General features: G+C 41.4%; 1 protein-coding gene across 1 annotated transcript; it reads left to right on the top strand.

Moving 5' to 3' along the window:
* Window positions 1–1,050: 1,050 nt before the first annotated feature.
* On the top strand, window positions 1,051–19,862 carry adamts15b (ADAM metallopeptidase with thrombospondin type 1 motif, 15b). The gene is made up of 8 exons (XM_075474112.1): window positions 1,051–2,016; window positions 7,473–7,605; window positions 10,527–10,694; window positions 12,251–12,534; window positions 12,621–12,798; window positions 15,129–15,304; window positions 16,191–16,366; window positions 17,174–19,862. Exons 1-8 carry the CDS (start codon window positions 1,051–1,053, stop codon window positions 17,940–17,942), a joined length of 2,850 nt encoding a protein of 949 aa, XP_075330227.1. The 3' UTR covers window positions 17,943–19,862.
* Window positions 19,863–21,234: the final 1,372 nt, after the last annotated feature.

Raw genomic sequence — 21,234 nt, 5'->3', positions numbered from 1 at the left:
ACTGACCACCACCTTGAACGTTGAGATATGTCTAATTTCAGTTAAGTTCTATCACGCAATGAAACTATAGAGGAGTGACTGTGTTATTGTGTATTCTAAAATGACATTAATTATGCAGATTGAGAAAAAAAAATCTTCAGGGAATAAAGGAGTTTACAAAAAACATGTGTATCATGGTAATTTGGATGATCTCCCTGAAATGATTTGTGCTGTTTTACAAGACTAAACACGTGTTCTGCAAATTTTTAATTAGTTTAAATCACTTTATTAGGACAAAGTGCAAGAAGACGGCACCGATCACCGAGGCGCAGTTTAACACTTCCAATGGCAAATGGCGCAAGAGGACATCACGCAAGATTCCCAGCTGACTTGTCTGTAAAACTGGATGACACTTGGTGTCGCTGTTTACCTAAATTTAATCTTATGTGTAAATGCTGCCATCTGCATGAGATGTAATATAAAACTTTTGCGCGTTTGAAAATTGAAATTTGAGAATCTTGTAGTGTTTTTCATTCATCTATGAAAGACCAAATTAAAATTAAATATAGGCTACTACAGTTTTTACTTTTGCTTTGTTTGTTTGTCTAGTTATTTGTTTTTATTTGTTTTGGTTTTTTTTTTTTTTTTTAATTCTAAATTGCCAAAATGCAAAACCGAATAAAATCACTCTCTAAGAACCGGCTATTGAGTCTGCGTGGTAGGATGGGGAGGAAGGAGGAGGCTCGGGGCGATGCTCCAGCTCCTATCTCACATGCTGTGCAACAACAATAATATTTGGAGTTAAAAGTGGCTGCAGCATGGGCAGTGCGCTCTCTGTTGCGCCTGTGCTCCGGTTTCATTTGACAGTGATCGTCGGTGTTTGTGTGCATCTTTAAAAGCTCAGCAGCTAAGATAAGTTCCTGTTTAGTGGAAACGTTGCAAGATGGGAAATGGGCTGCAAGGAAGCGCGGGTACATGTTTTTTCTGAAGTCGCGCGAGCGGGGCTTGTTGCAGTTGTGCGCAAACGCACAGCCGAGTTTACACTCTTTACACTCATGAACAGGAGCAGAAATGGCTGTACTTGTTGGAGCTTTGGTTATTTTCACACCATTTCTGTTTAATTTCAAGTCAACATATTGCATGGAGATAGATTTCTGCATCCCTGTTCTTGTTGATCCTCCAAATAATGAGAAACATCTGCACCGCCACATGGAGCAGATGACTGAAAAGCATTTCGTTTTTATACTGAGTGCATTCAAACAGGAATTTTACCTCCACCTCACACCGGACTCTAGCTTTCTTGCACCTGAAAGCATACAGCCCGAGGTGGAACCCACGGAATCCAACGGCTCTTCCAATCTCAGGGAGTGCTTCTACTATGGTGATGTCAACGCAAACCCGGACTCCTTCGCGGCACTTAGCCTCTGCAAAGGTCTGCAGGGTGGCTTTTCATATAACGGCATGGAATATTTTATTAGTCGAGCCGTGTCCGAAGAGGATGCAACCGCGTCTAAATTTGTGAACTTTTTGGAAAGAACGCACATCCTCCGCCGCCGTGGACGCGCTGAGAATTCCAGCGGCAACTTTACCAGCAGGTGTGGAGTCAGACCCGACTCAAATCTCACGGTTTCCCTGGAGAAATACAAGTACATGAGCCGTCTTGAGATTGATGGCTTAACTGAAACAGTCTTGAAATCCTTTGGGAGGTCCAAAAGATTCGCATCCATACCGAGGTTTGTGGAGGTGCTGGTGGTGGCGGATGAAAGTATGGCCAAGTTTCACGGAGATGACTTAAAGCATTACCTCCTGACACTTATGTCAGTAGCAGCTAGGCTTTATAAGCACCCCAGCATTCTAAATTCTATAAATATAGTGGTGGTGGGCTTCATTGTGATAAATGAAGCCGATAAGGGACCAAAGGTTTCCAGTAATGCTGCTTTGACTCTGCGCAACTTCTGTTCCTGGCAGAAGAAGTTGAATAAACACAGCGACAAGCACCCTGAGTACTGGGACACCGCCATTCTGTTCACTAAACAGGTATGTGAATGACCTGCGAGTTGCATTTAACTCAACAGCAGTGCAACAATAGCAAAAACCTCCTTTGTAACTATTTCATGTCTGTGTGTGGTTGTTTTTACTCATTGTAGCAGATGGGTCTCTGACTTTTACATTCATTAGTTCTGCATTATTTATGGTTGTTTCACATGTCAGTAATTGTCTTCTGTCTTGTTATTTTTTTATTTTGTGTGTCTCTATTGTGTGTTTTTATGCTCATATTGTATGACTTTAAATGTTATTTGCATTATGGTAGTTTTTTGCCATGGCTATTCTATGTCTTTTATTTATCCTTGTGCATCTCTGCAGTATAAAAGAAAAATACTTTTTTCTGGTTCCTACAGGTTTGTTTGCACTCAGTAGGTTCAGTAATTCATTCAGCAATATGTGTGTTAGTGCAGCATGTCCTTGGCAAAGCTCCAAATCTTCTCTCACTTCTATGCGAGTTACAGCAAAAGATGAAGTGAGCCTATTCTTTCCACAAAAGACTATATTTCTTTCTGCTTGTAGGGAATACAAAATATCTGCATATCGTAGACACCTTGGTAATAATCAGACAGTTTTAAAAAATCTCCACTTATAATATAGATTACTTAATCATGTGCTCCAGCTGATGTTAGATACTATCTAATACATCCAGCCTGGTCACAGCTGTCAGCTCATCCCATGTGGCCACCGGAGCTGTTAGCTCTGGTAAGTAAATCTTACTCCACTTACTAACGGCCCTATGTTTCAGTCTGTAATCCCTATTCGTCATTGTAGTCTGCTTTCCATTAGGCCCACTTTGGCTCTTGCTTGCCATCTGATGAACAGCTTCATAGCAACATAAAAAAAACAGCTCAAACTCAAAAAAGACTTTAGCATCATTCCAGAGCAAGGAAATATACCATTCTGAAGGCTAGTATGCATAGGAACATCCTGGACAGGTGCCATTATTCCTTGAAGTAAAATTAATACAGCTGCTGCAATGGAAAATCCTCTTAAGCTATCATAAAGAGCACGTGGAGTGAAATACACAGTGCTGGCAGCTTCTGGCATTGCTGGAATCCACTGTAACACTGGGTTAACAGGTTCATCATTAGCAATGTGCTCATATTTGTTCTAATCACGACTAAAAACATGAAGGTAGTTAAGATAGTTGTAATTCCTGAAATATAGAAGCAGCTACTTAACCTTTTTGACACAACTCCCCAGTTGCCCTAAGCAACATGATTAGGTAACAATGATTCCTAAAGGCTCATGTCAACACGCTCAGAATGACAATGCTGTCATGCTAATGATAGCAATAGAAAGTTTACTATGTTTGCCATCTTAATTTAGCTTGATAATAAGACCATTTTAATGGGGGTTTTTTTCAAGCAAGAATTCCAACCTATATGTATGTTTCAAAATTATGTTACGTTTATACTTGTGTTAACAAGTGCATGTGAAAACTTGGGTTGAAGAAAAGAATGAATGACTGAAAACATGAAAGAGTAAAAACTGTTGTTACATGAAACACATACTTGTGTTTGCTCTGTTTGATTTTAACATGCAATATAATTTAGTCATTTAGATTGGACCGCTTGTTTCCTAAAGAAAAAAAAGATGAGGCTGGTTGGAATGCCATTAGTTTTGCAGAAATTTGAAATAACAGCATGGGGCAAATTAAATTTTTTATCAATTGGTGGTACAAAGGAAAGGTTAAGGGCTAAGGTTAAGTGGTAAATGTTGTAAACGGAATGGGTATACATAAAGTAATCGAAATACATTCAACATTTGTTAAGGTATGACAATGTAGATAAAGTGCTGGGTTGACCAACAAACGATGGATATTCCATGACCACGAGACCAAAATTGGTACTGATGTGGATCACAACTTGGTTTTGGAAAGCTTTTCTGTCCTAGTATTAAAATTTATTTCAGTTTATTCATATGGCACCGGTTTGCAACTAAATTAATCTCAGGGCACTTTACATAAAAAGTAAACAAGATAAATACAAATCCAATTAAAAACAGTCCATACATTCATTCATTTAGTCCTTTTCCATATCCAATTCATCCTGTTCAGAGTCATCGGGGAACTTGGGCATATTCATATGTCATAGCTTGAGAGGTCGTGTACACCCCAGACATGTCACCATTCCATCAGTGGGCTTAAATAGAGTCCAATTCAGTTGAATTAAAACTGACTGCAATACAATTAATTTCAATACAGTTAAACTCACTATAAAGCCCTTTTTATGTTGTTCAAAAAATCCACTAACACCCAGCTTTTATGTGTAGACTTCCTTAGATTCATCTGTGGTTAAAAAACTTGTTTAAAAGAAGTAAAAAATGTGGTGGGTAGCAGTGGAGGGGAAGAACTCTGATTTAACGGGAAAAGTCCAGCACAGCAAGACTCAGGGTGGATGGCCATCTACCTAAAAGTGCTGAGAGGAAAAGTAACACAAGCAAGCACAAAAATTACAGCATAGACCTACCTGGAGAATAAAGAAAGCTTTAGTACAATTTGTAGGTACTTAATGCCCTGCTGGCATCACAGAACCCAAGTGGCAACATAGATCTCAAACATGTAGGATTTGCCAGTTCTATTAAGTACAGCACATGTCTTTCTTTCTTTTACACTTACTTAAGCTGGATCGATGCAGTAAAAGTGAGTCAGATAACATACATCATGGAACTTAAGTCCATCCATCCATCCATCATCTTCCGCTTTTTCTGGGGATCGGGTCACGGGGGCAGCAGCTTGAGCAGAGAAACCTAGACGTCCCTGTCCCCGGCCACTTTCTCCAGCTCTTCTGGGGGGACCCCGAGGCGTTCCCAGGCCAGCCGAGAGACACAGTCTCTCCAACGTGTCCTGGGTCTTCCCCGGGGCCTCCTCCCAGTGGGACGGGCCCGGAACAACTCACTAGGGAGGCATCCAGGAGGCATCCTAACCAGATTCCCGAGCAACCTCATCTGACTCCTCTCGATGCGGAGGAGCAGCGGTTCTACTCTGAGCCCCTCCCGGATGACCGAGCTTCTCACCCTATCTCTAAGGGAGAGCCCAGACACCCTGCGGAGGAAACTCATTTCGGCCGCTTGTATTCGCGATCTCATTTTTTTGGTCACTACCCACAGCTCGTGACCGTAGGTGAGGATAGGAACATAGATTGACCAGTAAATCGAGAGCTTCGCCTTCTGGCTCAGCTCCTTTTTTACCACGACGGGCCAGTGCAGAGCCCGCATCACTGCAGACGCCGCACAGATCCGCCTGTCAATCTCTTGCTCCATTCGTCCCTCACTCGTGAACAAGACCCCGAGATACTTGAACTCCTCCACTTGAGGAAGGATCTCATTCCCGAACCGGAGAGGGCATTCCACCCTTTTCCGGCCGAGGACCATGGTCTCGGATTTGGAGGTGCTGATTCTCATCCCAGCCGCTTCACATTCAACTGCGAACCGCTCCAGTGAGAGCTTAAGGTCACGGCCCGACGATGCTTACAGAACCACATCATCCGCAAAGAGCAGAGACCCGATTTTGAGGTCGCCAAACCACCCTCAACGCCCTGGCTGCGCCTAGAAATTCTGTCCATAAAAATTATGAACAGAATCGGTGACAAAGGGCAGCCCTGACGGAGTCCAACCCTCACAGGAAACATGTCCGACTTACTGCCGGCAATGCGGACCAAACTCTGACACCGGTCATACAGAGACCGAACAGCCCATATCAAGGAGTCCGGCACTCCATACTCCCGGAGCACCCCCCACAAGAGTCCCCGAGGGACACGGTCGAACGCCTTCTCCAAGTCCACAAAACACATGTAGACTGGTTGGGCGAACTCCCATGCACCCTCCAGGATCCTGCCGAGGGTATAGAGCTGGTCTACTGTTCCACGGCCAGGACGAAAACCACACTGTACCTCCTGAATCCGAGATTCGATTATCCGGCAGATCCTCCTCTCTATTCCCCCCGAATAGACCTTACCAGGGAGGCTGAGGAGTGTGATCCCCTATAGTCGGAACACACCCTCCGGTCCCCTTTTTTAAAGAGGGGGACCACCACCCCGATCTGCCAGTCCAGAGGCACTGCCCCCGATGTCCACGCGATGCTGCAGAGACGTGTCAACCAAGACAGCCCTACCACATCCAGAGCTTTGAGGAACTCGGGACGGACCTCATCCACCCCCGGGGCCTTTCCACCGAGGAGTTTTTTGACCACCTTGGCAACCTCAGCCCCAGAAATGGAGCCCCAACTCTCCTTCCTCATCGGAAGGCGTGTCGGTAGGATTGAGGAGGCCCTCGAAGTATTCCCCCCACCAACTCACGAAGTCCCTAGATGAGGTCAGCAGAGCTCAGCCCTCACCATACACGGTATTGACGGTGCACCGCTTCCCCCCCTGAGCCGCCAGATGGTGGACCAGAAACTCTTCGAGGCCGTCCGGAAATCATTCTCCATGGCCTCATCAAACTCCTCCCATGCCCGAGTTTTTGCCTCAGCAACCGCCGAGGCTGGAAGCAGCCTCTGTATGACCCATCAGCTGCTTCCAGAGTCCCACTGGCCAAAAAGGCCTGATAGGACTCCTTCTTCAGCTTGACGGCTTCCCTCACCACTGGTGTCCACCAGCGGGTTCGGGGGTTGCCGCCACGACAGGCACCGACCACCTTAAGGCCACAGCTCCGGTCGGCCGCCTCAACAATGGAGGCACGGAACATGGCCCATTCGGGCTCAATGTCCCCCACCTCCCCCGGGACCTGGTTGAAGCTCTGCCGGAGGTGGGAGTTGAAACTCCTTCTGACAGGGGATTCCGTCAGACGTTCCCAGCAGACCCTCACAATATGTTTGGGCCTGCCAGGTCTGACCGGCTTCCTCCCCCACCAGCGGAGCCAACTCACCACCAGGTGGTGATCAGTTGACAGCTCCGCCCCTCTCTTCACCCGAGTGTCCAGGACATACGGCTGCAAGTCCGACGATACAACCACAAAGTCGAACTTAAGTAATATAGTTCATATTAAGGCTAATTAAGGCAAGTTATCTGGAAGTTATCTAAAACGACTTTAAAAGCATTATCACCAGCAAGTTGACTGAGCTGGTGTAACAGACTGAACTGAATTGTGGGATACTTTTAGCTCTCAAAACCACTTTGCAGGAGTAGTACCATAAATCTGAAGCTAGTGACATGTAGTTTGCATGTGTTGTGTGTAAGCATTTTTGTAACTAGCCTGTCTACAACTTGGTGACACATTAAGGTACACTGAAGACTAATAGAGTTAGGCCACATCTGTATTTTTCATGTATTTAAGGATAGAGAAAGAGCAATTCAGTTCCTTATGCTTTCAATTAATGCTTTCATAGTCCGTTCATTTTGTTACTCACAATCCAGCCATGACCTAAGTCTATTCACATTTTTCAAGCTTCCAAGTAAAATAAAGAATTAGGCTCTTCACAAGTTACATTTTTGTCTCTGTGCCACCAGGATCTGTGCGGGGCCACAACCTGTGATACACTGGGGATGGCTGATGTTGGGACCATGTGTGATTCGAAGAGGAGCTGTTCTGTAATTGAGGATGATGGTTTACCCTCTGCCTTTACAACTGCTCATGAGCTTGGTAAGATAGCTGTTTATGGTAGGGACTGAACATTTGAATGATGTATTTCAGATTTATGGTAATTTGGCAGCAAAGTGAGATAAACTGAAAGGCTGCATATGACCTTCACTGAAAATTACAAAAGAATTCTGGTTTGAGGTTTTAGACATTCATGTTTAATCAGCATGGATATTTGAAACTAACCTGGTTTGAGGACTTTACAACTTTCAGAATTATCACTGTTACTGTAATTCTTGGTCCAGGTCATCAATCCTGTAGACTGATTGCATTCTCCTGATGTTTGTTATGCTATTTGAATCAGTTTCCCTGATTACTGAAGGTAGGCAGAATCAAAAGCAGCCCACTGAGCAAAGCTGAGATCTGTGCATGTTAAGTTGTTATAGCTATAACAACTTACATAAACTGAAACTATTAGATAAGAGGACTGTTTTATAACTGAACCATTTAAAAAGATTTCATGATATAATTTTTCAACTGTCCAGTTTGCGATGCTTTATGCCAAAGGTTTCGAAAGTTTTGATGACTGAGTGACAATTTGTGATTGAAGGCTGGAAGAAAAAGTGTAGAAATAGCCAGCACAAACTTTCCATCACTGAATGGTAAACTAAAATATGTGACTTACCAGATAAGAAGTCTTTCACACTTTATAGCCACAAACTTATTGTGATATTTATTAGTCTCATAATTGTGACTGATATAAAATGTTTTGAGTACAGAAAAAAACTGTTCAAAGATGAGACAACCGAAGACAAAGAAAGTGTTCTAAAGTTTCCATTTCTCCTCAGTCAAGTAGAGAGGCTGTGGAGCATTTTCAATATCACTTCCACATTAACTGGATGTAGTGTGTGGGTAAACCAGTTCCCATGTTTAGAGAACTTTGTCACAGCATGATGTGAGCAGCAGCATGATGTGAGCAGCTGCCTGATGAGGGTCGCGCATGGCCTGGCAATTTGCTTAGGGTCAGGGCATCTCAGATCTGTAAAATCTGGATACTGATGACATTAAATGGTAATTGTGACAATGTTTGTGTTATTATATATTTCCAGCCAAGAAAATTGGGCTTGTTATATGTAGCACAGGGTGTTTAGATAAAGTGACTGGATGTCTTCCAGTGTACTGAAATTTTGTTACACTGTTAATACATTAACAAACAGGAGGAGGCACAAAACTCTTTATTTATGGAGGAACCCACAGTGGCTAATATACTGAATAAATATTGTTCATAGATTAAAGCAAAACTGTGGGTGTTTATAAAGTATCAGTTCACAGTAACTGAATTCAATTCCAATTCCTCATGTTTATAAAAACTAATCTATGGAATTTAGTTAAGAAATAAGTGACTTAAATGAAGCAGTTACAGGTGCATGTATGATTATGTCTGCATCAATCTCAGCCCACACAGGGTGAAGGATTTTGGTTATTCAACGAATGCAGAAGGGCTTACATGCAGTCCTCCATAAAGCTGAAAGTGAATATCCCTCTCAGATAACACAAGGTTCTGTGCTGAAAGTCGTCTTAAAATGGGAAGGTGCAGACCACAACAGATTAAGTCCCAAAGGACAACAAACAGAGAGAGAATATTGAAAAGCACAGGCAAAAGCTTCACTGTACAATCTTCTATTCATCCATCCATCCATCCATCCATCCATTCATTTCTGCTGCTAGTCTGGGAAAGGGTTGTGGGAGAAACATCTAGCATTGGCTGCCCCAATCCACCTGTCAGTCTCCTGCTCCGTTCTACCCCCCCACCTGTGAACAAAACCCCACACTTAAACTCTTCCACTTGAAGCACGAGATTCATTCCCATCCCAGAAAGGGCAATCCATGTTTTTATGTATAAGGATCAATGCCTCAGACTATAAGGTGCAAACTCTCAACCTGGTTGCTTCATACTGCAAACCGCCCCAGTGCCTGCTGGTGGTCTTTGATCAACAAAACCACATCATCTGGGAAAAGTAAAGACGCATAAGATGCAATCTAAAGGCACCCAAACTGTATAATATGTAGACTTGCTTTCAGTTACTTAAAGGTGGTCAATAAAAAATAAAAAAAATGAATAAAGAAGGACTCTAGCCTGAAACCAAATCCACAAGTATACTATGAGGTCCTGAGAGATGCATTGGTTGACACTGACCTTATATATGTAAAGTGAATATGTCAAGTGAGAACAAAATTCCCCAGTTAGGGCAATCCAGTTCATGATTGAACATATCAAAACCACAATTTGTGGTGTTTTTTTTCTGCTTTGGAAAGTTCTAGGTGGGTAAGTTATGTCGTGCTGTATATACCTGTGTAATACTGCATTCTTGTTGGTCCTTAAAGCTGCAGTCGGCAGGTTTTCAAAATTGCGAGTCTAAAGTCGGAAAATTCGAACTGATACAACTTTCAGGTCCCTCCCCCAACCTCTAACAAGCTCCGAATCGCCCCCCAAACCCCTCCCCCTCTGTGGACGAGGTTGTGCACGTGAGTTCACACCAGTGTGAGCGCACACAAGCTGGGGCAGACTCACGCTCAGCAGCGTGTGCACAAGCTGTGATTGACAGGTAGGATTCCTCCACCCTAACTTGATTGGTTAAAAACAGCCGGGAGCGCTCGGTTTTTGCAAGCATGATTACAGGCTTCAGAGGGAGCTACAGATTTCGTTATTTTTCCTAAACAGCCTATTTAATATTCTACTTCCAGAATCCCATGACAGTTCAAGCTAATATGACTAAAAAAAAAGTTGCCGACCGCAGCTTTAATGTATTGTGGTGCCTCATAAATCTTTTTATCATTGATTATTTATCTCTATTTTGTATTTATACCAGAACTTTGCAGTATCTTCTGGGTAGATCCTACTAATAATTTCCTACTGAGAACACAACTACTTGTATCTGCCAAACCCTGACCATGTCATGTTTCTTCCCACCCTGCCCCCACAGGACATGTCTTCAACATGCCACACGACAATGTGAAGGCATGTGAGGAGGTATTTGGAAAACTAAAGGACAACCACATGATGTCCCCCACACTGATTCAGATAGACAGGGGCCGGCCCTGGTCTGTGTGCAGTGCAGCCATCATTACTGAGTTCCTGGACAGAGGCCATGGTTAGTAAACACTTCCTGAATGTGGTTCTGAACTCAGATAGATGACCAATTCTGTCCAGGCTTCATTATGTAGCCCTAAGCTGGTAGCTTTTTATCTGTTCTTCTCAAAAAAATTTGGCCCTTGCTTTGTTCTGTTCAATTTAAACTGATCATATTACTACTACTCAACCTAAGCATATTTCTAATATATTTATTTTTCAGTTCAGTTATAACCCTATGGCTTAATTAGCTATTAAATTCAAAATTATTGCTTGAGTCAAACGTTCTCCCCAGGTCTACTTCATGTCTTAGTGTCATGCAGTTGGTTTGATTTTCTGTAGGGCTGTCCGTAATACAATTTTGTGATCTCCAAAAATGTAATTGAAATTCAGGGCCATCAGGGGTAAGGGGTAAACCACAATGGTATGTGAAAGGTAATTGCTAAAAAAAATAAAGCTGCAATATATTACAGCTTTTTCCTATCACACGTGCCATGGCCTCAATAGCAACAACAAAATTACAATTGTTTTTTTTCCCCCTGCAAAACAATGTAATTCATGAACAGTCTTGCATGAATTCTGATTGTTTTGTTTTTTTAGAAATGTTAGCGATAATTCTTGAATGACAATTATTGTCCACAAAGCAACAGCAAAATATACAAAAAGAGTGAAATACTTCAAGGCACAGTTAACTCATAGAAGAAAGTGAAGCTTATCCCATTTAGAATTTATTTCAGCTGATGATGATACCCACAGTGTACATCATTCAAAAGTTTTATACATTGTTCATTTTTTATCTCTCCAGTTCCACATTGCCTTTCTTTTTGAGAGTAGATTTTGCCTGACAGATTATAAACAGAAATTTATCATACTTCTCCCAACCAGTCCACTTTCTCAAAAAAGAAAATTAGCACACCAAATTCAAAAGTCCCAAGCTCAGTTTCTCTACAGCAATTTCATGAATTTGAAAAAAGTTATTGAAACTTAATACATGCGACAAAGAGATATGTTTTTATTTACAATTCATTCCAACCCCTATGACATTTTGGAGCTATGGACAATCATAGTTATTGCATATTTTCTAGGGAGAGTGAGCTCATGTACAGTGGGACCAATGTGAAGGGAAAAAAAATTAACCTGTGTAAAAATATTTTTTAAAAATCGGGTTGTCTAAAGTTAATTACTTTACCTTTATTTTTTTAAATGCTGCTTCAGATCCAGCTGCAACCACAATCAGGATAAATCTCAAATAGTTTTTATATTTGAGGGATATGAGGAATGAAAATATGACCCCCCGGGGCTCATGACTAACATCAGTGTGTGACAAGTTTGGACTGAAAATGTGTAGATGGTGTGTGTTTATTTTTGTTTTTTTTTACCAAAACAATGAGCTGAATTATGTTAAACACTCAAAAAAGCATAGAGTAGCTATTACAGTTATTTTTGTGTGTGTCAGCAGCTTAATTTATTAAAAATACTGTATTTATTTCGCAAGCTGTAAAAACAGAAACCTCCTGTCATGTTCATTTCCACCACTGCAGCCTGACCATTTGTAGTTCTGTTGGCTTCTCTCTGCAGGAGACTGTCTGTTGGATCATCCTCAGAAGCAACTGTCTTTTCAAGACAACTTGCCTGGTTCAAGCTACAGCCTGCACCGTCAGTGTGAGCTCGCCTTCGGCCATGGCTCAAAGCCTTGTCCCTACATGCAGCCCTGCTCAAAGCTGTGGTGCACCGGGAAAACCCGTGGACAGCTAGTTTGTCAAACCCGTCACTTCCCCTGGGCAGATGGCACAAACTGTGGTAATGGCAAGGTCTGCTACAGAGGTTCCTGTGCTGATAAAAACAGCACAGTGCAAATCAAGGTATGAAAGACTGGAAAAAAAAGCGCAGCTCTTGACTTTAATTCTTATCAAAGAGTGATTAAACATTGTTTCCTTTTGTGTCTTAGTTGGATGGACGGTGGGGGAAGTGGGGTGCTTTTGGAGACTGTTCCAGAAGCTGTGGTGGGGGAGTTCAGCTTGCCAAGAGAGATTGCAACAACCCTGTCCCTGAAAACGGAGGGAAATACTGTTATGGCCTTCGCATCAAATACCGCTCTTGTAACCTTAACCTTTGTCCTAAAACAGGTATGCCAATACCCTTTAAAGCCTTCCTTTGCACATTTTTCAAAAATATACCTGTGTCCAATATCTACTTGAGGAAGTTGGTTAAAGTTGTTTGATTAAATCTAATACTATTTTTGACTTCTTAATGCGCTTTCTGTTTTTAGGAGTTCTTTGTTTACTTAAAACATGCAAACAAAATCCAGTCAGAAAATTGCTCAATTGGCAATATTTGCTTATTTCAGTCATTTGATATCTCAGGATCAAGCTGTATTAAGTTGTAGGAAAATTTAATATTTTTTTAAGTTTTAAAAATGTTTTTAGGCCTTTAGAAACCAACAGCTAAGGAACAGAACACCCAGGAATCCATCAAACAGTGTTTACCTGCTCTAAAGTAAGCTACGGTTATTAGCTAGATATGTTGGCAGCTATAGCTCACTTTACCAGTTCTTACTGTAGTAGTGACGTAATAAAGTAACCCTCTAAAAAGGCCTAACCTAGGGCAAGGAGTTAAATGTAGAGTTACAATTTACTCTGAAATAAAATTAGGGTTTTAACAAACACATTGTGCAGCCTACAGTCGCTACAGTGTTGAGGTTTTTCCCTGCTTTGTTGAAAAGCTTACAGCATCCATAGATAAATTAATCAAAGATAAGATTTCATAAACCAAACAAATAGTTGTATTTATTAGGGATGTCCCGATCCGATCACGTGATCGGAAATCGCGGCTGATCACATGGTTTCAGACTACGTTACATCCCCATCAGGGATCAGATTTGTAGCCTATCTATATGTATATTTATTGTCATTATTTTATTTTTTTTATCAGAACTATAAGATTTCAAAACAAATGGGAAAAAAATAACAGCTCAGTATTTACTGTTATGTGGTGGTACCCTCGGACCGTCTCAACCATAGACATAATATACGTAGACGCCTCATAGACTGACGCTGTCTATTGTAGCTGACGTATCAGTGCGGCCGCCATCTTGGATGGGTCTCCAATGCCTCCAAATTACATTTATTTCGACTGAGGAAGGTGTATATCCCCAACTACAATAATCATAACTCCCCAAATTTTTATATCTATGGTCTCATCTACACACAGAAACAAGGCACGCGGCATGGAGTCACTTTGCTGCGTGCCGTAAAGCGAAGCAGAACACGGCAGCAGTTATTTTAAAGTGGATGACAAAAACGTTGTGATTGCAAACTGTGAGATATGCAAACTTGGGATTTCAAGAGGTGGCAAGGACATCGCTAACATCCTTGATGAGAACAGGAACAGGCTCAAACCTGACAAGGTAGAGATGTTGGTTTTCATCAAGAAAAACGTACATTTCCTTCTCTGAAGCCAGAGGAGGAGAGTAAGAATTGGGAGTGCAGTTCCGAAAAGCACATTACTGGCCTTACTTTATAACACTGTGCCACTTTTATTTGCTTATTTGTTTACATGCCTGCCAGGTATTTCATGCTACTAATCATTTTTATATTAGACATTGTTGCAATAAACTACAATGTGAAGAATTTGTTTATTACTTGATTACTTTTTTGTTCAAGCGACCTCACAGAAGTGCTCTGTTTCTAAGTGTTAAAGCAATACTATGTAACATTTCTACCTTAAAATAACAGCTTGAAAAAAATTGTGCGGCTAGAATGAGTTTTAATATTACGATTGGCCTGTCTCCTATGCCCTTCGGGGGTCTGAGTTGGAAAAACTGCGCTATGTAACTTTGCTGGACCGCCCCGGGAGCTGAGCGGAAGTACTTTGACTTGCTTTCTGGCACACCTACCTCAAAAACAAATAGAACCCTCTCACGCTCCCAGGTATAAGGCTAGCGCAACATTGTCAGTACGATCATCATGGCAGAGGCACCGAATAAACAGAAGAAGACGTTGACTGATGAAGCAAGGAAGAGAAAGAGAGAGGCCGACAAAGCAAGAGACCGGACTAAAGTTGCTCTCGGAACAGCCTGTAGGGGGAGCTCCATATGGGCTTTTTGAAAAGTTACATTGTATTGCTTTAAATGATAAAATAAGTGAATAAAACAAAAAATCAGGGACATCCTGGATCTGTTTCTTTGCCGTTCTTCATTTTTTTTTATGTACTGTTGAAGTATTGGATCGGGACTCGGTATCGGCAGATACTCAAAATCAAATGACTCGAACTCGGACTCGGGGGCAAAAAAACCTGATCGGGACATCCCTAGTATTTATACTTTTAGTGGGTAGTTATATGCAGCTGGCAAAAATCAGCAAATAGTCACTTTACTGGGTAAAACAACAATTTGTCTACCAATGCTCAATGCTACAATAGTCGTGAATGTATTTCTAAGTTGTTTTTAAATCCTCAGACAAGAGTTTCCGCAACGAACAGTGTGAGGCATTCAATGGTTTGAACCTGAACACCAACAGGCTGGGCCCCTCTGTGGTATGGGTTCCCAAATATTCTGGAATTTCTCCAAAGGATAAATGCAAGCTCATCTGCCGTGCCAATGGGACTGGATACTTCTATGTTCTTGCTCCAAAAGTATGTATCCAATCTACTATGTTCACATAACCATTCTTATCAGCATACACTGTGTGAGTGTCTATTTTAATGTGTGTTTGTCACTGAAAAAAACTACTTATTTCAAGAACATTAATTATATATTTTGGATAAGTTGTGTTAAGGAAGTGAGGAAACAGATAGTTCTGAGAAGTTCCAAACAAATGACATATTGACTTCATTTACCAGCAGAACATAATTATCCTCACCATCTGGAGGCTGTTTCGCCTGAAAATAGCTCTAGTGCAAACGATGTTGTGGCATATACATGCAACATTAAGCAGTGCTGTCACCTTTCAATATGCTGTGGATAAGACTCAAAGTCATGCCACACTTGGTTTTAACTAGCAAAGTTGAAAGCTGCCATGGAGAATTCTGTTAATATTCCAGTCCAACTATTTCACCTCATAATGCAGTCTGGACTCCTTACATTATAAGTCAAAATCTTATACGAGGTATGGTTGGAACATTTGGATAGAAAATAATGAGCAGCGCTAGTTTCACAAAAGTTTCTGCAGTACAAGAACAGCTGTTATCATTAACAGTAAAGCAGTGAGAGGTATTGTGTTGGTGGCTGGAGAAGAAAGGTAAAGTTGTGAGAAAGGGAATCATACAGGACAGTGTCACTTCTCGCTGTGTCTTGTCACCAACCATTTATGCAATCAGCAAGTAAACACGCTTGTAACAGATATATTGTATATGCAAGCAAGGAGACTGTACAAGCTTTGGTTGCTATAGCTATTGTATTCTGTTCTATTACGTTTCTTTAAGCCAGAAGAATCAAATAAGTAAATATGTTTAGATCAATATATGCATGTGATGCTTTTGATTTAATATACAGTATGTTTGTGTGATCTGAAATTGGCAGGTTGTGGATGGGACGCTTTGTTCCCTGGACACCACTGCAGTGTGTGTTCAGGGAAAATGTATTAAGGCGGGCTGTGATGGCAAGCTGGACTCTAACAAGAAATTTGACAAGTGTGGTGTTTGTGGTGGGGACAACCAGGGCTGCAAAAAGGTCTCAGGAATGTTTACAAAGCCTATGTAAGTAGTCTGTTGATACAAGTATTCATGTCGTATTTAGCAAATTGGTCTGGGTAGTATCATATCAGGACAACCACCTTGTTGGAAGAACTCAAACAAAAACATTTCTATATCCCAGTCTCAAACTTTGACTACCTTCATTTGCAAGTTTGCCAACACACTTCTTCAAGATAAATCCACTTCACAAGTGTGAAATAGTGAAAGTTATGTTTTTTTTGGTAGCATTTTTCTGAATATCTTTTTGACTGTATCATTTGCGACAGAGATATTTCCTGTCTGTGGGACTCGTGTTCTTATAGGCAGACAAAAGACCCTGTAAGTTCGATTGTTTGACAAAGACATAAGCAAAGCTTTGCTCAAAGACAGGAAAAAGGAAAGGTGAAAGTCATGGGCCTACAATGCCTTTGTGTATTCTTTCAATGTCTCTGAACACAGAAATGGAAAACAAAATGTTATGGTTTTGTGCTCAGTTGGCTCACGAAGTATTGATTGCTGACTTGAAAGTTGACAAGACAAAACATTACAATTTTGGAAGAGTTAGCATGGTATTTGGACCTGTGGGAAATCTAGTCTTTTCTAATAATCAGAACAGGGACTATTTGTGGGATTCTACTCTTAAGTCCTTTTTTTTAAATTCTTTATGCTGATCGTGTTTGAATTTTTTTATAAAGTGTTAATTACAGTATAACACCTATAAATTTAATTGTAGCATTTCATCACCACAACAAAACATTTACAAAGCCATTACAATTACAAATGTATTGTATTGCATTAATGATATTTGACATTGCCATTCTTTGTCTTCAGTCATGGCTACAACTTTGTGGTGATGCTCCCTGTTGGAGCCTCCAACATTGACATCCGTCAGCGGGGCTATCAAGGAATGGTCAACGATGAAAACTATCTTGCTGTGAAGAATCGCCACGGCAAGTACCTACTGAATGGCGACTTTGTTGTGTCAGTTGTAGAGCGTGACCTGCTGGTAAAAGGCAGCCTGCTGCGCTACAGTGGCACTTCCACATCTGTGGAGATTCTTCAGGCCACAAGACCCCTGCAAGAGCCTCTGACTGTGGAGGTGCTCTCTGTGGGGAAAATGACTCCTCCCAGGGTGCGGTACTCCTTCTACATCTCAAAGGAGACCAAGGAGAAGACTCTTGTGAAAGAGGAGAGAAGCCACAAAAAACAGAACAGCGTATTGGCTGACAAAGTTGAAACTAAGAAGGAGGTGATGGGTAAGAGGCCCGTTAATCACTGGGTAACAGGAGAATGGAATCCATGCACAGTGACTTGTGGGAATGGTCTGCAGAGGAGGCTGGTTCGGTGTCAGAGCATGGAGGGACATCCTGCAGCAGATTGTGATACTACTGACAGGCCAGTGGTGGTGAGAGCATGTGTAGACCCATGCCCCATATGGGATGTTGGTACCTGGTCTCACTGCTCCAAGTCATGTGGAAGGGGCTTTAAAAGGCGGCCAGTGCAGTGCATGAGTGAGAATGGTCTTAATCTACCCAGAAACCACTGCTCTGGGAGGAGGAAACCTCAAGAACTGGACCTTTGCAACCTGATGCCATGTTAGAGCAGAACAATTCCAAAGGACTATTTTTGGCAGAACCTAGCCCAAATCAGCATGATGAAGGGTTCCTGACAAATATTCTCAAATGCAGCCCAACTTTGTTTGAAGGGGCATCTGCTACACACCATTGTCTTAGAAGACATTTGTTTACCTAACATAAAAGATATGTCAAACCATCTAAAGCAGGTTCAAAATGTGGTTAGTCTACCTCTAACAGGACATGTTACCTGTGCATATACAAGACACGGAATAAGTAACATCCTTGTTTTGTCAAAGTGACAGCCTTTCAAACTATCTTTTTTGTATCATGTTCAGACATGCCAAAATACACGTTACATATACATTACATTTATGACTTTTGGCATGTAACGTACTACAAAAGACAGCACAGAAGGTTATAATGTAAGAGAGAGACCTTTATGGTTCCACTAAGCTGTATTGTTATATCATCCTCAGGCCTATCCACCTATAAGCAACGCATCCAGTTACAGTTCGCATGAAACGTAGTGAGATAGAAAGTAACTGTTGCAAAGACGGCGATGATACATACATAAGTTGTTGTACAGGAAGTACTTTGTATGCAAGAAATTAAGGTTTGCGAGGTTCAGCCTTAACACTCAACTGTGATTCTTCTCATGGAATTCAGCAAAATGTGTAACACAGTGCTGTACCTGTTACATTCAAGGCTGGTTTGGTCCATGCAGTTTCTACATATCTTTATTATTTTTTCTTTCTTTTTTGACCTACCTTGTCTTGTGCAGTTGACTGCTGTCTGATGCAGAAAATATAAACTTACACTCTCTGGAAAAATAGTCAGATCATCCGTATAACCATTCAAGATGAAACAGTGAAAAATGTGGACTAGGCACATGATACATCCTTAAAAACATGATTAAAATCTGATAAGTTCATCACCAAAAATAAAAAAAATATTTTAAATAGTAGAACATTTGTTCAGTTAATGATAAACAAATAGATACCATGAATGTAGTCTATATGGTGTGTGTTCCTATTCTATTTAATTGTATGTATTGCATTCTGACCAATGCTAAGCTGCTCTATGATGCCAAAGAGTGTAATCTTGCCTCAAATCCTTGAAAGAAGCATTGCCCATTCAAAGTATTCTCTTAGTGTTTCTGTTGGCACCTTAAAGTTATCTTGTAACTGACAAATTCTTACCTTCAGGAGGCTTTAGATAATACTGTAAAAAAAAGTCAAAATAATTAGTAGGGTACAGCCAATTAATTTACTACAATACTGATCAATAAAACATCCTTGGGAGTGAATAGGCATACCAGTGGAATATTGTCTCTATGCTTCCTTGGTTGCAAATTCTCAGATTTTACAAGCTTTTTTTTTAAAGTGAGATTAAACGGATCATTGAGGGTTTTATTATCTTTGTTCAACAAAAACACTTTCTTAAATCATCATTTTACATTTACTAACATTTCAAAAGATTTGGAGTTTCCTATTTGAACAATAGAGGTCACTTTCTATATAGATTTGATTAACTAAAGCCATAGTTTCACCACACAAACTTACATTTTCAGAGAATAATGTCAGGGACAGTTGTTAGCTATCTGTGATTATCGGAACTCTTATGTCTTTTGAGTCCATCCAAAATATTGTGGAGTGGGCCTTGGTCTTTTACTTCCAGGGAGGATTCCTGTGGTCAAAGTGTTGCTTAATCCACCGATTTAAATCTATTTCCTAAGTGCTTATATGTTCAGTTGTATATATATTAATAACACAGCATCAGTGGGATAAAAGACAATGGGCCTCATGCAACAACCGTCCGTACGCACAGATTTGTTCTTAAAGGGATAATCCGGAGTAAAATGCACTTTAGATCAATTTACGGGATGTTGGGAGTACATACGTTGAGTTGACATCAAAATCATGTCATTCGGATGTGTTTTGAGAATTTCGATTTGACCGTTTTTAGCCAAAAGTCGTTAGCCTGGAAGTGAATGGGGCAAATCATGTCACCGCTACAAAACGCTATTTTTATACCTCTTCTACAGCTCCAAACAACATAACACTTACGTGGTAGTGAGTAGAGGGTCCCTAAAGCCAAACCGAAGTGTCCCGAGGTCTTCATGTGGTCGGATATAGAGTCCAGAATGAATTTAATCGAGCCAGTACCTTTCCGGAAATGTGTCTGCTGCAGCTGCCGCTACAGACCGTGGTGAAGTTGGTTTGATATTGGATATTCGACAGATATTCACAATAAGGAAATAAGGTGTCTTTTTTTTCAAACCAATATCAAACCAACTTCACCACGGTCTGTAGCGGCAGCTGCAGCAGACACATTTCCGGAAAGGTACTGGCTTGATTAAATTAATTCTGGACTCTATATCCGACCACATGAAGACCTCGGGACACTTCGGTTTGGCTTTAGGGACCCTCTACTCACTACCACGTAAGTGTTATGTTGTTTGGAGCTGTAGAAAAAGTATAAAAATAGCGTTTTGTAGCGGTGACATGATTTGCCCCATTCACTTCCAGGCTAACGACTTTTGGCTAAAAACGGTCAAATCGAAATTCTCAAAACACATCCGAATGACATGATTTTGATGTCAACTCAACGTATGTACTCCCAACATCCCGTAAATTGATTTGAAGTGCATTTTACTCCGGATTATCGCTTTAAGTCGTGCGTACGAGTGATTTAAGAGAATTTGCGCATTCACCAATCTTTTCGTATTTTACGTTTTCTTTCAGGTACGAACAGAATTTACCAGTGATCCAGACCTGTCGTAGGAGTTTCGTAAAATAATCTGCTGACTTGCTACTTTTGGATGCCTTAGCGCATGTGTGCTCCGAGACTGTGTAGACAGACAAATGGCTGACATCGCGGTTTAGATTGCCAAGGACTGTGCTGCTACAAATATGCAGCTTGCTAGAGCCACAACTCCAGAGAGAAACACACCGATCAAACCCAATTCCACCACACGTCCAGATCCTCACCACCCTTGGATTTTTGGCCACTGGAACCTTTCAGAGGGAGATTGGAGACAGATCGGGGGTGTCCCAGTCTTCTATGAGTCATGCACTCCCCTTGGTCATCAAAACTCTCATCAGTTTATCACCCATGGTTCATCAAATTCCCATACACCGCTGTCCCAACAAGTACAAATTAAGAGGGACTCTCATGCCTTGGCTGGACTGCCAAACATAATCGGAGCACTAGACTGCACACATATACACATCAAAACACCCGTGCCCCAGTCGTGGAGCGCACTGAGCTGAAGGCCAGGTGGGTGTGTCTCGATACAGCGAGGAAGCAAACTGC

The sequence above is a fragment of the Odontesthes bonariensis genome, chromosome 9 (assembly GCF_027942865.1).
Source record: "Odontesthes bonariensis isolate fOdoBon6 chromosome 9, fOdoBon6.hap1, whole genome shotgun sequence".
NCBI classification, from domain to species: domain Eukaryota; kingdom Metazoa; phylum Chordata; class Actinopteri; order Atheriniformes; family Atherinopsidae; genus Odontesthes; species Odontesthes bonariensis.
Note: the sequence above shows the minus strand (reverse complement) of the source record. Positions and strands in the feature narration are given on the sequence as shown.

Excerpts from the sequence above, each read along its gene's own strand:
- adamts15b (XM_075474112.1), top strand. The coding sequence starts at position 1,051 with ATGGCTGTACTTGTTGGAGCTTTGGTTATTTTCACACCATTTCTGTTT. Across the intron at positions 2,017-7,472 it reads CCATTCTGTTCACTAAACAG|GATCTGTGCGGGGCCACAAC; the intron begins GTATGTGAATGA and ends CTGTGCCACCAG. Across the intron at positions 16,367-17,173 it reads GGAATGTTTACAAAGCCTAT|TCATGGCTACAACTTTGTGG; the intron begins GTAAGTAGTCTG and ends CTTTGTCTTCAG.